Raw genomic sequence first — 16,966 nt, 5'->3', positions numbered from 1 at the left:
CGCTGCTGCTGGCACTGTTCCCGAACACCAGGAGGACAATCCCACTGCTGCTCCTGCCACCGACCCCAAACACCGGGAGGAAAATCCTGCTGCTGCTGCCTCTGTCCCCGAACAGCGGGAGGACAATCCCGCTGCTGCTCCTGCCACCGACCCCAAACACCGGGAGGAAAATCCCGCTGCTGCTGCCTCTGTCCTCGAGCACCAGGAGGACAATCCCACTGCTGCTGGCACTGTCCCTGAACACCGAGAGGACAATTCTGCTGCTGCCGCTTCTGTCCCCGAGCACCAGGAGGACAATCCCGCTGCTGCTGGCACTGTCCCTGAACACCAAGAGGACAATCCTGCTGCTGCCGCCTCTGTCCCCGAGCACCAGGAGGACAATCCCACTGCTGCTGGCACTGTCCCTGAACACCAAGAGGACAATCCTGCTGCTGCCGCTTCTGTCCCCGAGCACCAGGAGGACAATCCCGCTGCTGCTGGCACTGTCCCTGAACACCGAGAGGACAATCCTGCTGCTGCCGCCTCTGTCCCCGAGCACCAGGAGGACAATCCCACTGCTGCTGGCACTGTCCCTGAACACCGAGAGGACAATCCTGCTGCTGCTGCCTCTGTCCCCGAACACCAGGAGGACAATCCCGCTGCTGCTTGACAAGACTACATTGGACAAACAGGCAGAAAAATAGCCTCAGGATACATAAACATCAACTACCCACAAAAGAACATGACCCTCTCTCACTAGTATCTTTATATACAGATCAGGAATGATACCACTTCGACTGGGACAACACATCCATCCTAGGACAAGCCAAACAGAGACACACACGAGAATTCCTTGAAGTATGGCATTCCAAAAGGAGCTCTATCAACAAACACATTGATTTGGATCCCATTTACCACCCCCTGAGAAAAAGAACAGGAAATGACATCACCGTAGGAAATGATGCCACCACAGGAAATAACATCACCCATCCAAGGTAACTCAACATATGAATAAAAAGCAGGCTACACCACCAGTGCTTCATTCAGAGGCTCACTGAAGATGTTACCTAGTATGGTGACGAAACGCCTGAAAACGAATGTTCCAACTCAGCGAGCAAACCTACATCCAGATCCTTGAAAATCTTTTTGGTATACTTTCAAGTTTCACAACATCTTTCCTATAGCAGGGAGATTAGAATTCCACACAATATTCCAAAAGTGGCCTAACCAATGTACTGTACAGCTGCAACATGACCTTCCAACTCCTATACTCAATGCTCTGACCAATAAAGATAAGTATACCAAACGCCTTCTTCACTATCGTACCCATCTGTGACTCCACTTTCAAGAAACTATTGGGAACCTGCACTCCAAGGTCTCTTTGTTCAGCAACACTCTCTAGGACCTTACCATTAAGTATATAAGTCCTGCCCTGATTTGTCTTTCCAAAATGCAGCACCTCACATTTATCTAAATTAAACTCTATCTGTTACTCTTTGGTCCTCCAGTCCATCTGATCAAGGTCCCGTTGTACTCGGAGGTAACCTTCTTCACTGGCCACTACACCTCCAATTTTGGTGTCAACTGCAAACTCCCAAGTGCATATCAAAATCATTTATAGAAATGATGAAAAGCAGTGGATCCAGCACTGATCCTTGTGGCACGCCACTAGTCATAGGCCTCCAGTTTGAAAAGCAACCCTCCACCATCACCCTCTGTCTCCTACCTTCAAACTAGTTCTGTATCCAAATTTCTTGTTCTTTCTCTATTCCAAGTGATCTAACCTTGCTAATCAATCTACCATATAGAACCTTGTCGAACGCCTCACTTAAGTCCATATAAATCACGTGATTCTGCCTTCATCAATCTTCTTTGTTACTTCTTCAAAAAACTCAATTAATTTAGTGAGACATGATTTCGCACACACAAAGCCATGTTAACTGTCCCTAATCAGTCCATGCCTTTCCAAATACATGTCAATCCTGTCTTTTGTTTAAATTTGCTCTAATAAAGCTACTGTAAAAATAGTAAATTGTTCATTCTTTTGTTTAAGCTATAAAGTTGGTGTCTGCTATTGATTATTCACAAAGTCCAATCTTGGTTATTCAGAATGTCTGGTGAGGAATCACTGGGGTCAATTTTAAGAATCTTTGAATGTTTTAACTTTATTGTGCTGTGCATACACAGACAGGAACGCTAATTTGTTTTGGCTCCCTATCTTTGTGTCATAACACTATTAACTGGAAATGTCTCTGCTCTTTGCCATTTCCAGTCCCTTTCTATGTTTAAATTGGCATTTCAATTGGGTTCCAAAAAACAGATGAGAGGATGGATTCCTCCCTACTGAGTTATATAATGTCACAAAAAGTACAATATGTCCCTCGTACCAAAAAGGAAAGTGATTGTTTGGATTAAAAATTCAACATGTTACCTTCCTTCAGAGAACATTGTGATGAAAGATAATTTATGTTTATTCTCTGGGCTGCTTCTCATAAGAAATGCTTAAAATAACATGGCAGGCTAAAACATACCTCAGTGTTATCACTTGTGTTAATTATAGAATTATGAGGAAGAAAAAAACAATTCAAAAGAATTTCCAAGAAGAAATATTTCATTTTACCAGCATTGAGTTTACAATCTATTTGAAAAAAATCTTGCATTTCTGGTTGAGTTTTAAAATAATAGTAATAAATTGTAAGGATACATATTCACGGAGACAGATTGCACGAAATGCCCGACTGATTGTGCCCAACCCTTTGCAGATAATGCCTTTGACTGACTGTGAAGGTACTTTCTGATTGATCATAGATTCCTTGACTCAAGCAAAGACTACCCTTTGATTTTAAGGCATGACCATTTGGTTGAAACATATGCAGTGTGTTTGCTGTGTAAGCTGTTGGGACATGTTTGTCCAACTCGTCCATGCCGACCAGATATCCGAACTTATCTAGGCCCATTTGCCAGCGCTTGGCCCATATTCATCTAATCCCTTCCTATTCATATACCCATCCAGATGCCTTTTAAATGTTGTAATTATACCAGTCTCCATCACTTGCCCTGGCAGCTCATTCCATACATTCCATTCACCCTTTGCGTGAAAACGTTGTCCCTTAGGTCCCTTTTAAATTTTTCCCCTCTGACCCTAAACTTATGCCCTCTAGTTCTGGACTCCCCCACCCCAGGGAAAATAGCTTGTCTATTTATCCTATCCATGCCCCTTATGATTTTATAAACCTCTATAAAGTCACCCCTCAGTCTCCAATGTTTCAGGAAAAATAGCCCCAGTCTATTCAGCCTCTCCCTATAGCTCAAACCCTCTAACCCTGGCAACATCCTTGTAAATCTTTTCGGTACACTTACAAGTTTCACAACATCCTTCCTATAGCAGGGAGGTTAGAATTCCACACAATATTCCAAAAGTGGCCTAACCAATGTCCTGTACAGCTGCAATATGACCTCCCAACTCCTATACTCAATGCTCTAACCAATAAAGGAAAGTATACCAAATGCCTTCTTCACTATCCTACCTACCTGTGACTCCACTTTCAAGAAATTATGAGCCTGCACTCCAAGGTCTCTTTGTTCAGCAACACTCCCCAACACGTTACCATCAGGTGTATAAGTCCTGCCCTGGTTTGCCTTTCCAAAATGCAACACCTCACATTTATCTAAAATAAACTCCATCAGCCACTCCTCAGCCCATTGGCCCATCTGATCAAGATCCCGCTGTACTTTGAGGTAACCATCTTCGCTTTCCACGACGCCTCCAATTTTGGCATCACATGCAAACTTATTAACTATACCTCCTATGTTCACATCCAAACATTCATATAGATGACAAAAAGCAATGGACCCAGCACCGATCCTTGTGGCACTCCACTAGTAACAGGCCTCCAATCTGAAAGGCAACCCTCCACCACCACTCTCTGTCTTCTACCTTTGCGCCAGTTCTGTATCCAAATGGCTAGTTCTCTCTATATTCCATGTGATCTAATTTTGCTAACCAGTCTACCGTGAGAAACTTGTCGAACATCTTTTTGAAGTCCATATAGATCACGTCCACTGCTCCGTATAATTCCCTTCAGCTTTCAACTTTATCCTTCACTTATTATTTCTACAATTTTGGAGTTTTTAGCTACAAGATGTATTTCTGTTATGGTTGTTTTTGATTCTGTGGGAACTTGTTGAGATAAAACATGGTCAGGTGGGTGTGCTTCTGTTTACTTGTTGTGTAGCTTATGTCTATCACCATATTGTTGAGGGCAATAGCACTGAATGTGTGTGAGCACCAGAAGTATTCAAACTAGACAGATTGTAATACCAGATAGCATGTAACTCTGACTAATACCGTCTCTTCGTTGCAAACAACTGAACAGACACTCAATAACATGAAGCAAGTCCTATCAGAATGACTTCAAGTTGGCTCACTAAAGGTTGATTAAGTCAGTCAAAAAAAGTATTGCTGTATATTGGAGTGGTATCGTGTGCTTCTGTGCATACCTTACTCCTGGTCATTCAGACTATTGTTGTAATTGTCTTGGGTTGCAGGATCGAAGAGAGATAGAGCTGAGGCAACAAAGAAAATAAGCTTTTCATGGAGAAAACAGGAGGACTTTCAGCAAGAGGTTGCACCCTTTAAGGTGATTTGAAAGTACTTCTATTTGCACCTTAATCAGACCAGCTCCATTTCACAAGGAAAGATCCTAGAGCCATCCCACCTCTTTGAACAAGATCTGCAGCTTCAGACGCAGGACCTTGTTTCTCCATGCACAGATGCTGCCTGGCATGCTGAGTATTTTGAGCATTTCCGATTTATGTTTCAGGTTTCCACATTGGCATACTTTGCCAATGCTATTGTATGTTCCAAGACAGACATTTGTAAGTCTGCTCACTTCAACTCAAAAGAGAAAATGTCTATCATTCTGTTATAGATTCATAGTTATCACAGTTGGATTTAGAATCATAGAATCATACAGCATGGAAACAGTCCGTGCCAATCATGATCCCAAACTAAACAGGTTCCACGTGTCTCCTCCTGGCCCATATCCTTCCAAACCTTTCCTATTTATGTACTTAACCAAATGTATTTTAAACATTGCAATTGTAACCACATCCCCCATGTCCTCAGGTAGTTCATTCCACACATGAATCACCTTCTGTGTAAATGATTTGCCCGCAGATCTATTTTAAATCTCTCTCCTCTTACCTTAAAAATGTACCTTTTAGCCTTGAAATTGTCCATCATATGGAAAAGACAGCTACCATTAACACTACCTTGTTTCCTTTTTTGAAAATGCTCACAACTGTGGCATCTCAGAGCTCTTCCAGGATGCTCTCCTCCTTCCACAAAAGGCAGACAATGTTCTGTGAAGCAGGACCTCTTTGCCTCCACATTTCAATGTTTCAGCAGATACCATCTGGTCCAGCAGCCTCATTATACTTTAGCTAGCAGATGGCCTTTACTACTTGGTGCAGGGCTGGGGTGTTGTTCAGCTTGTAGCAGTGTAGTGTGCTGTGGAATGCATTCAAGGATGCTCGAATCTACTAGAGGCCCCTGATTGAGGAGGTCTCTGAAGTGCTCCCCTCCCCCCCCCAACCTCCCCCATGTTGTTTGATGGCTTCTTTGTGTTTAATAAGAGTCACTTCATCCTTGGCCAGCAGTGGGGTGGGGCCTTGGGTGCTTGCTCCATAAGTGATCTTAACAGCACAGTAGAAACTCTGCAGACCATGGTTGTCAGCCAATTTTTGGGCTTGCAGTGCTTTTTCCACCCACCATCTGTTCTTTATGTCGCAGGTTTGTTGTTGGATCTCGGCCTTTAGTCACCTGTAGGCCTTCCTTTTCTGTTCCAAGTGTAGTTGTTGTTTTACAATCAGAAATACCATCTATCTCTGACTTTTAACTACAGGGGAATCTCAGCTGTCGACCGTTGTAAAGTCCTCCTCAAGCATCTTCTCCCTGTGGCTGAGGAACTCCCAGCTCATTGGTGCAGATCAAGATTCTTCAATAATTTTCTTCTCTATCTACTACACCACCAATTTTGGTGTCATCTGCAAACTTAGTAAGCCATGCCTCCTATATTCTCATCCAAATCATTTATGTAAATGATGAACAACAAGTGGACCCAGCACCTATCCTTGTGGCACACCACTGATCACAGGCCTCCAGTCTATCACCACCCACTGTCTCCTACTATCAAGCCAATTTTGTATCCAATTGGCTAGCTCTGCCTGGATCCCAAGTAATCGAGCTTTACTAACCAGCCAACGGTTACTGTTTTACCTTCATCTATCTTCTTGGTCACCCTTTTAAAAAATTGTATCAAATTTGTGAGTCACTATTTCCCAACTCAAAGCCATTCTGACTATCCCTAATCTGTCCTTGCCTTTCCAAATGCATGTAGATTCTGTCTGTCTGAATCCCCTCTAATAAATTACCCACCACAGACATTAGGCTCACTGGTGTGTAGTTCTCTCGCTTTTCCACACAGCCTTTCTTAAATAATGGCATAACATTAGCCACCCTCCAGTTTTCTGGCTCCTCATCTGTGACTGCTGATGACATAAATAACACTACTAGGGGCCCTGCAATTTCTTCCCTGGCTTCCAATAATGTCCTGGGATATACTTGATCAGCTACCAGGGATTTATCTACCATTAAGTGAAAATTGGCCCTGTTAAAATTGCCCATAGTGTTCAGGGATGTGTAGGTTAGGTGCATTAGTCAGGAGTAAATGTAGGGGAATGGATCTGGGTGGCTTACTCTTCAGTGGGTCGGTGTGGACTTGTTGAGCCGAAGGGCTTGTTTCCACACTGTAGGGATTCTATATCTATAATGCATCTCCTCCTCTGTAATGTGGACTCTTTTCAAGATATTACTTCCTAATTCGCTGAGCTCCCTAACTTCCATGTCTTTCCATGGATATCGCACAAATGTTTAAAGTGGAACAATGGATGAAAAGGGTCTGTGCTCTTTTGCCAGTTTATTAAATGTATTTTATTGCAAAGAATAAGTCACAGAACCATAGAGATGTACAGCATGGAAACAGACCCTTCGGTCCAATTCGACCAGATACCCTAAACAAATCTAATCTCATTTGCCAGCTCTTAGCCCATATTCCGCCAAACCTTTCTTTTTCATATACCCATGCCAGATGCCTTTTAAATGTTGCAATTGTACCAGCTCCCACCACTACCTTTGGCAGCACATTCCAAATGGGCACCACCCTCTGTACGAAAAGGTTGAATTTTAGATTCCCTTTTAAATTTTTCTCCTCTTATCCTAAACCTATGTCCTCTAGTTCTGGACTCCCTCAGCCCAGGGAAAAGACCTTGTCTATTTATACTATCCATGCCCCTCACGATTTTATAAATCTCTACAGGATCACCCCTCATCTCCAGGGAAAAGAGCCCCTGCTTATTCAGTCTCTCCTTTTAGCTCAAACATGCCAACATCCTGGCAACATCCTTGTAAATTTTTTCTGAACCCTTTCAAGTTTCACAACATCCTTCTGATATGAGGGACACCAGAATTGCACACGGTATTCCAAAAGTGGCCTAACCAATGTCCTGTATGGCTGCAACATGACCTCCCAACTCCTGTACTTAATGCTCAGATCAATAAAGGAAAGCATACCAAACACTGCCTTCATTATCCTATCCGGCCGTGACTCCACTTTCAAGGAACTATGAACCTGCACTCCAAGGTTTCTTTGTTCAGCTAGGTATTTAATACGTAGCTCAGATTTTATTACAATGTATAAAAATGATATCTGGCTTAAACCAATTGCTTGTACTCTGCTCCCTCAATCCTAAATTTTCTCTCTCATCTATTATAGGGTGACATTTCTGTTGTTTGATATGGCATCTTGGGGGCTTCAGAAAAGCACACTGGAAAATGGAAAACAAGTTTCACCAAAGACCATCAATCATTGTGGACAGGAGAGGGAAGCAAGCAGACTTTTTCATGATAAAATTAGCTCCACACTGACAAGGCATGCAATAGATTGACAAAATAAAGCCAATTCTCAGTAGCAAACATGTTATCAAAAATCTGAACTTGACTGACCTGCAGTGATCCAAAAAGAACAAAATAAGGTTCAAACATACTGCAGAAATCTCAGTGCAAGTTTATTCTTAATGTACCTTTATGTTCTACAATTGGTATATTAAGTAAAGTGGTAATTCATTTTTTAACGCCCATTTTTACCTACTGCCAAGACATTCTCCCCCCTTTATATCTCTATAATCGCTATGTCAAATTAATCAAACATTCGCATTCAAGTCATGCTCTTGTGAAGCTGGTTTGACAGGTGTTGGGAGAATGTCAACACCTTTATTATACGTCACATGCATATAACTTTAATATGCATTACTCAAGTCCTTCAAATATAGTGTGCCTTCTAAACTCTCTGTGACTGGAAACCTGTTCATGGTGTAAGTAACTCAGTATCTATGTAGCTTTGCTTGTTGTTCTGAATTGCAATTTGCAATCGGTTATATCTTTAAAAAAATGAATTAAGCAGATCACATTTTTTACTTGTATGCGATTTTAAAACCATGTTCATTGTGTATAGTTTATAGAGGTGTTCTCTGAAAGATCTGACTTTATGGTCCACACACTTTACGCTTGTTGTTCTTAATCGATGTGTACTTGTTGGTCTGAATACATTTATTGCTTTTATACAACAGAAGCATATTATAGGGTTGTATTTTAATAACAATGAGGTACTTTATATATATTAACAAGATGACTAAGTAATATAACTGGTTTATAGACAGAGACATTTAATTAATGGCAATGAATAACTTATTACTATCGAAACATATGCTAATGAGGTTTTAATCTGTAGTGCAAAAATAACTTACATTTATATCATGTCTTTAACACATCCTAAGGTGTTGAACAAGAACTTTATTAAACAAAAGCTGACATCCTACAACATAAGAAGATATTAAAACAGGTAACTACACCTTCTCAAAGTATTAAGTTTTAATAAATATCTCAAAAAAATGGAAAGAGAGTCATGGAGGAAGTTCTAAAGCTTCAAGTTTAGGCGTAAAACTTTCCAATGTTGAAACAACTAAAATTATGGAAATAGGAAGTCAGAATTAGACCAGCACATGGATCTTGGAGGAATGTACACCTGGAGAAGGTTCCTGAGATGCGGTGAAGCAAAGCCAGGAGGTCTGAGAACAACGATATAAGTTTAAATTTGAGGCATTGCTGCAGCACAAGCCAATGTAGTTAAGCAAGCGTAGGGGTGATGGTTTAACCAAACATGGTGTGAATTAAGCTATCTGGAGAAGAGATTTGGATGAGCTTAAATTTATTAATTTTAGGCTATACTGTTAGTAATTTATGGTTGTACTGACTGACAGAGCAATGACTGGTCTGTTTCACTGAATAATGAATTTTAGCAAGCAACATGTAATCACCTTGAAGGGATATCTATTACCAGGTAGGCATCACAGCTGCTAATGGATCCCTACACATAACTTTTTAAAGGAAAACTTTTAAAAATAAAAGTTTAAAATAATCCATGAAATCAACAAGTAAATAAATTCTTCACTTACTATAGAAGTACAGTATCAGAAACACTGAATAAGACTCTGATGCTTTTTGTTTGAATACACAAATACACAGCAGCCTGTTGCAGCATGGAAGGTGATACAATTAATTCAGTTATTCTGACAATTCTACAAAGTTATATTTGCACGCAAGCCTCTCATGTGAGTAATGTCAAGTCTACAGTAGGTTCAGAATGTCAACAGTCACAGGGATGCTCATGAGTCATATCATATCTGAAGAGAAATTTTAGATTGATCCATGTATTCAGCAACACTCTGTACCTCTGCAGATTCAACAAAAGAAATTGTTCACAATGAAGGAAGGAAATGTATTTTAATCCCAACTGATGGCACGACGAGACAAGATATATCCTATATATATTTATGTGTACTTGACTTTAACATGGTGGTCACTCACTGAACATAAGCACACAAGACTGCAGATTTACTTTAACAATATAATAGAATTTTTTTCACGTGAAAAAGCTTTCTAAATATCGAACCTTAAAGATCTTAAAACTCACAGCAAACTAAGTCTTATCTATTCTCCAGCACCATCACTTTACAGCATTTCAGATCCAAAGAAATTACACTTCAATATCTAATTTATGGGTTCAGTTTAACTGCGTCTCCCCAGTTCAGTCCTGTGAACTGTGAAGTCTTCTTAAATGAACACTGACAAAACTGAAAGGTTACATTTTCTGTCTTTTACTAACTTGCAATTTCTAACCAAATATTCCTGCATAGAAGTTTGACAAAAAATTAAATTTTAATCTTAAGGTAACTGTGATTTCCTGAACTGTCCAATACTTATTTCAAGAAAAAAACAACTAAATTTGCATCTGACCCCAGACATATTGCCTCCAAATCTGGCCTAAAAGCTTTCAATCTCTAAGTTTTGTTTTAAGCTAAAGTCAGTCCTTAGTTATTTTGAACCAAAAGTAAGCTAATGCCTTCGATGTTTACACTCGCTGTCACAGACCACACCCCCACACTCCAGTATCAACAATCTTCCATTAACACTCCACGAGTTTTACAATCACCTGATCTCTAACCTTGTTTCTAAAAAAAAAACTCTTCACAAAAGTAAGCACTAGTTTGAAACCCAAACTCTAAAAATGATATTAATGTATACAAATCACACACTCTTCATCACAAATGAAAATACTAGTGTTTTATGGTGCATAATTGGTTAGGGTGGACATGACTCATGACTTGATATCAGTTAGACGCTGTAATAACTATTTCTTTTTTGTTTACAATATTACATGAAATACGCAGCAATCAGATTTGTGCTAACCTTGCAAATGCTCCTGTATCATCTGTTCAAACAGGCTTTGGAGCTTTCCTATCACTACAGTTGTTGTATTCCTTATTGCTTTTCAGACAATGGACCGTTCTTACTGGTGAGATTAATGGACCACAATTATTTCACACTACTAATCTGGTTCAATTTTTGAAGTTCCATAACCTCATGGTCCATCTCCGAAGCTTCCCTTTCCTTCCTGGAATTTTTTGTCTCCATTTCTGGGGAAAAGGCAATCAAATCATATTCATCATAAGCCCACCAATCCCTTGGCCATCTTGACTACACTTCCTGCCACCCTGCTTCCTGTAAGGACTATAATTCCATTCTCCCAGTTTCACCATTTCTGTAACACCCAATCTGACGATGGTTCCTCCCACAATGGAGCTTCCTAGGAATTGCAACAAAGAATCATCAAACTGATTCTGAGAACGACAGCATTGTCCTATGAGATCAGTTTGAGTAAGCTGGGCCTGTATTCTCTGACATTTAGAAGAATGAGAGGAAATCTCATTGAAACACACAAATTCATACAGAGTAGAACTTGTACAGGTACAGTCAAGAGGTACATGGCCTGGCTGAGGGGTTGAGAATCGGGGACACAACTTCAGAACATGATGTAGAGATTTAAGACTGAAATGAGGAGGAATTTCTTCACTGACAGAGCACTAAAATGTTTCGAATTCTGTACCCCAACAGGTTGTGGAGGCTTAATTATTGATGGATTTCTAGATGTTAAACACAGGAAATGATATTGAGGTAGAATTGAGATCAAAGTTTGAATGGTGAAGCGTGCTGAAAGGGCCAAAGAGCCTATTCCTACCCTTATTTCCTATCTGCCCATTTCTTTCATTTTGCTGAATGGAGAATTCCCCTCCACTGTGTTTGACAGAGCTGTCGAACATATCAATTTTCCACACTTCTGCTTTCACCCTTTTCTGTCCCTCCCAGAAATGGTAGTGTTCCCTTTGTCCTCATATGCCAGATGATCAGCCATCACATTCAACTGATCATCCTTCACCAATTTCTGCCATCCTCGTGTGATGTCACCAGCTCTGAAGTCATATTAACTTGAAACATTAACTTTGCTTTTCTCTTTACAGAAGCAGACAGACCTGCAGAGTATTTCCAGCACTTCCAGTTTTTGAAGAACCCAATGCAGGGTCTATCTGTCAAGGCTGTTCTTTGATAAACAGTAAAGTTTGTCTTACAATATCTTCTGCAAGATAATATTTTGATATCCTGATGCATGCAGGTGCCAATGTTAAAACGTAAAATCGATGACAGGATTATTCATGTAAAAATGTGAGAGATACATGGCCCCATGTAAGAAATATGGAGTTGGGTTGGTGGAAGTGGTTTTTGTAAAGTTTTCAGGATTGTTTCCTTTTTGTTCTTACTGAAGTCACCAAAATTTAAAAAAAATTTAAAAGCTTGAATATAGTCTCAGAGAATGTTTTGTGGAAAGAGATACTAATTGAGCACTACAAAATCGGTGTCACTGTATGAGAAAATATTAAATAGTTTACAGACGGACAACTTAATTACAGAGCAAATATCCGATAAATAATCGTCTCACATTAATCTGCTGGCATCAATGTCATTCAGTAGATGGGGTGAAGTACAGTCACAGATCTTGCCTGCTTCTGATACTTGCACCTCTAAAAGTTTTAGACACCAAAGGAAAGTTAGGTGTAAAGGTGCAGAGGTGAACTTATTTTCATCATATTATGGGGCTAGGAGTTATTAGCAGTAGTTTCGGAGTAATGTCAGAACTATGACAGCAGAAAATTTCCACTGCTGACCTTGGGTATCTGAGGAAGGTTCCCTAATTTGCACTCACATGGTGGTAGCCAATTCCATGTGGTTAACAAGCCAGAAATCTGGCTGAAAACTACAAAGTCAGACAGGTTTGCTGGGTGTCTTCAGGAAAATCATTTTGCAGCATCTCAACACTGTCCCACCAAGGCAGAAAGCTCAAATCTACCGGTCAGTGCCGGTATTTATCATGTTGCCGAAACATCAATTCTCCTGCTCCTTGGATGCTGCCTGACTTGCTATGCTTTTCCAGTGCCACACTTTTCGACTTTGATCTCCAGCATCTGCAGTCCTCACGTCCTCCTGTCCTCTAAGCAGCCAGGGATGTGGAGTCTCCAATCTGAGGTCCTATCCCTTCCTGCATCAATGTCCTTATTCCAGGCAACTAATGTACTACTTTCATAATGTTAATGAAATTCTGGGATAAGGTCATAAAATCAGGTAAATCAAATTAATTTTTTTTGGCCACTCTGCCACGTTTCTGCTGGAGTAAGATGAGCATAGGACATTAGAACCGCAGACTTTGAATTCAATACCTTCCTGCATTTATAATCTGCTTCTTCAAATTGCAGAGGCAGTGACTGGAGGAGAAGACTTTGCTGGAGATGCTGTGACTACCATTAAATAGGAAAAATCAGTTTATTAAGCCAGTAAAGTAGTGGCCACACAGAAAATATGTATTGATACCATTTATTTATTGTGCTATATGGATTTAAGTCACTTCTTCTTTGAGCTTTTCAAGAAGTAGAAAACTGTGCCAAAAGTCTGATGAATGATCATTTCTTTGCAGGAGAATTACGAAAATGCAGCGAAGAACCTTCTTTCAGATTGGTTTCTTCCTTTTAGCTAGCATTGAAATAACTTCAGCAGGTAAGAAATATTATGATTAAAATTAACATTAAGACCACTTGCTTTCTAAATCTTCAAATGAAAACCATACATTAGTTCTACTGTAGTTTGAAATCTCAAACCACAAAAGCATACACATCTGCTGAGCTTGAATCAGAGGAATAACACGTCAGCTTCCAATGAAAGGGGATGAATTATGAACAAAGGTTAAGTGTCTACAATCTAAAGACTAAATTACAAAAGTGAAAACCTACTGAGATATAAAGATTTAATTGTGATACGGCAGCTAAACACATAGAGTCATAGAGATGTACAGCATGGAAACAGATCCTTCGGTCCAACCCATCCATGCCCACCAGATGTCCCAACCCAATCTAGTCCCACTTGCCAGCACCCAGCCTATATCCCTCCAAACCCTTCCAATTCATATTCCCATCCAAATGCCTTTTAGATGATGCAATTGTACCAGCCCCCACAATTTCCTCTGGCAGCTCATTCCATACACATACCACCCTCTGCGTGAAAAAGTTGCCCCATAGGTCTTTTTTATATCTTTTCGCTATGCATGCTTTCCCCTAAATCTATGCCCTCTAGTTCCGGACTGTCCGGCCTGAAGGGAAAGACTTTGTCTATTTATCCTATCCATGCCCCATATAATTTTAAACCTCTATAAGGTCACCCCTCAGCCTCTGATGCTCCAGGGAAAACAGTCCCAGCCTGTTCAGCCTCTCCCTGTAGCTCAGATCCTCCAACCCTGGCAACATCCTTGTAAATCTTTTCTGAACCCTTTCAAGTTTCACAACATTTTTCCGATAGGAAGGAGATCAGAATTGCACGAAATATTCCAACAGTGGCCTAACCAATGTCCTGTTCAGCCGCAACATGACCTCCCAACTCCTGTACTCAATACTTTGACCAATAAAGGAAAGCATTCCAAACGCCTTCTTCACTAGCCTATCTGCCTGCAACTCCACTTTCAAGGAGCTATGAACCTGCACTCCAAGGTCTCTTTGTTCAGCAACACTCCCTAGGACCGTACCTTTGTGGGCGGCACGGTGGCACAGTGGCTAGCACTGCTGCCTCACAGCGCCAGAGACCCGGGTTCAATTCCCACCTCAGGCGACTGACTGTGTGGAGTTTGCACGTTCTCCCCGTGTCTGCGTGGGTTTCCTCCAGGTGCTCCGGTTTCCTCCCACAGTCCAAAGATGTGCAGGTCAGGTGAATTGGCCATGTTAAATTGCCTGTAGTGTTAGGTAGGGGGTAAATGTAAGGGTATGGGTGGGTTGCGCTTTGGCAGGTCGGTGTGGACTTGTTGGGCTGAAGGGCCTGTTTCCACATTGTAATGCAATGTAATTAAGTGTATGAGTCCTGCTAAGATTTGCTTTCCCAAAATGCAGTACCTCGCATAATGTATCAGTCAAAGTGCATAAATTTAAATGAATGAGAAATAGCTTTCAGGGTTATTAGAATGAATTTATTTGCAGAAAGACAAACATGTACTTGGAATTTTTTCTCAAGCAAAGTAAATTTTGCAAGATATATTAGATGGCTTGCTTCAATGGATTAAAGGCCTTTAATACTTTTTCATCCTTGAGTTATAAAAACTGGGCTTGTTCAGCTTATTGTATTCATTTGAGATGATGCTATTATTTGAGAGTGACCAGAAACCTAGTTCCCTTCTCTCGAGGGATTATAGTGTGTGGAATAAAATTGATATCATGATTGTGCTTGTCTTTAGTGCTACACGACTGCACAGAAATTCTACGAAACAACAGGAATGCTACTTCTGGGCTTTTCATCATTCAACCTGTCCGATCCCCTCCACTTGTGGTCAACTGTGTCATGAGAAACGATAGTGGCTGGACAGTGATTCAAAGTAGCACCAGACGCAGCAAGATCACATGGACAGAGAGCTGGACCACATATAAATATGGCTTTGGTGATGTTCTGAGTGATCACTGGTTGGGTAATGAGTACATCTACCTTCTAACCAGGCAAACTCATTACAAACTGAGAATAGAGTTGATAGATTTTCGCAATGCAATTAAATATGCAGAGTATTCCTCTTTTTACATAGAACCTGAGAGTGGGAAGTACACAATCAGGCTTGGTTCATTTTCTGGGAATGTTATTGACCAAATGACCCGACTTACAATCAATCAAATGATTGTTAACCAGGGTTTTACTACAAAGGATAGGGATAATGATAACTACAGGCGCTGTTGTGCCAGTGGTCGTGGTGGATGGTGGTTTGATGCCTGTGGTTATGCACAGCTTAATAACAAGAACCCAAGTTGGTCTGGAATTAGCATTAAGAAAGTCACCATGATGGTTCAAGCACTGTGTTAATTGTGACTTCACAAGCAATATCAGTTTGTTTGTCACTTATTTATGCAGTGGCAATTAACACCACATTGCTATTATGGGGAGAAAGCAAATTATTTCTATTATTACAGTGTTCAGTATCCAGTCTACTCTTACTTCCACTATATGACCCCAAATTATTTCAACTGGGAGGCATAAATATTTACCACTCCTCTTCCTCCCAGTTGCCCCATTATTCATTACACTCCTGGATCCAAACGCATTTATTATGCCAATAGTAAATGACTTGGAGCATCACAATATTCATCACTGTTCCCATTCCCCAGGTTGATAGTCACTGAATAAATTAATCAGGTTCTTTCCCAGAGGAGATGTCTTTATTTCAGGATGCTAAAAATTGGTATAATCCTGCATGTTCGTAAATTCATGTTTTTCATGTTATCACATAAATACTACAGCACACTATGTGCAAGGAAAGCTTGACTTTTTTCACAGCTCAATCAATTTTTGCAAAATTTGAATGCAACAAGTCATTTATCCAGAGTGCATGTGAACATGCTTGAAGTCTGGAAAATAATGGACAGCAACATGTAAATTTGTGAGGAAAGTTTATTGGCTGCCACATGAGCTGATTCTATTGGGGCAAGCCTGCATTCTAATTGGCCAGGAATTCCATTAATCTGCTTTAGCTCTTTTCCATATCTACTTATGTTAAAAATTAGTGTATGTTTGATTACTGTAATCATATCCAATAAACTTCCATGAGCAAAGACCTTATAATTATATGCTTTAAATGATGAGCATTTTGTACTGAAATTGCCATACAACTACTCAGTATAATCGACTATTTATATTTTTCAACAATTTCATTCAGAATTGATATAATTAGTGTTGCAATGGTATTCCACATTCAATTCAACCTGTCATCAAAATTCTTTTTATCTTGTTTGTTTAGTGTGTCTGAGTCAACATTTGCATCAGCAGAAAGAATATCAAGTTCACGCATAAAGCAATCCATTGCTCATATCATTTTTGATTGTGAAGAATCTAAAACTAAGCGCATTTTAATACCAAGACTATTGAAGAGTTATTATTAGAGGGGATTGTTACAAATATAAATAT

The 16,966-nt window shown here is 40.3% G+C and overlaps 1 protein-coding gene across 1 annotated transcript; it reads left to right on the top strand.

The window, feature by feature from the left end:
* Window positions 1–8,368: 8,368 nt before the first annotated feature.
* LOC140491240 (fibrinogen-like protein 1-like protein) lies at window positions 8,369–16,624 on the top strand. Its single transcript, XM_072589210.1, has 4 exons — window positions 8,369–8,412; window positions 8,875–8,939; window positions 13,461–13,540; window positions 15,258–16,624. The coding sequence occupies exons 3-4, from the start codon at window positions 13,474–13,476 to the stop codon at window positions 15,866–15,868; spliced, it is 678 nt and encodes a 225-aa protein (XP_072445311.1). The 5' UTR covers window positions 8,369–8,412; window positions 8,875–8,939; window positions 13,461–13,473; the 3' UTR covers window positions 15,869–16,624.
* Window positions 16,625–16,966: the final 342 nt, after the last annotated feature.

This window comes from Chiloscyllium punctatum, chromosome 19, assembly GCF_047496795.1.
Source record: "Chiloscyllium punctatum isolate Juve2018m chromosome 19, sChiPun1.3, whole genome shotgun sequence".
Taxonomy (NCBI): Eukaryota; Metazoa; Chordata; class Chondrichthyes; order Orectolobiformes; family Hemiscylliidae; genus Chiloscyllium; species Chiloscyllium punctatum.
The sequence above is the reverse complement of the archived record's forward strand: the minus strand, read 5'-3'. Positions and strand labels throughout refer to the sequence as shown.

Excerpts from the sequence above, each read along its gene's own strand:
- LOC140491240 (XM_072589210.1), top strand. The coding sequence starts at position 13,474 with ATGCAGCGAAGAACCTTCTTTCAGATTGGTTTCTTCCTTTTAGCTAGC. Across the intron at positions 13,541-15,257 it reads CATTGAAATAACTTCAGCAG|TGCTACACGACTGCACAGAA; the intron begins GTAAGAAATATT and ends GCTTGTCTTTAG.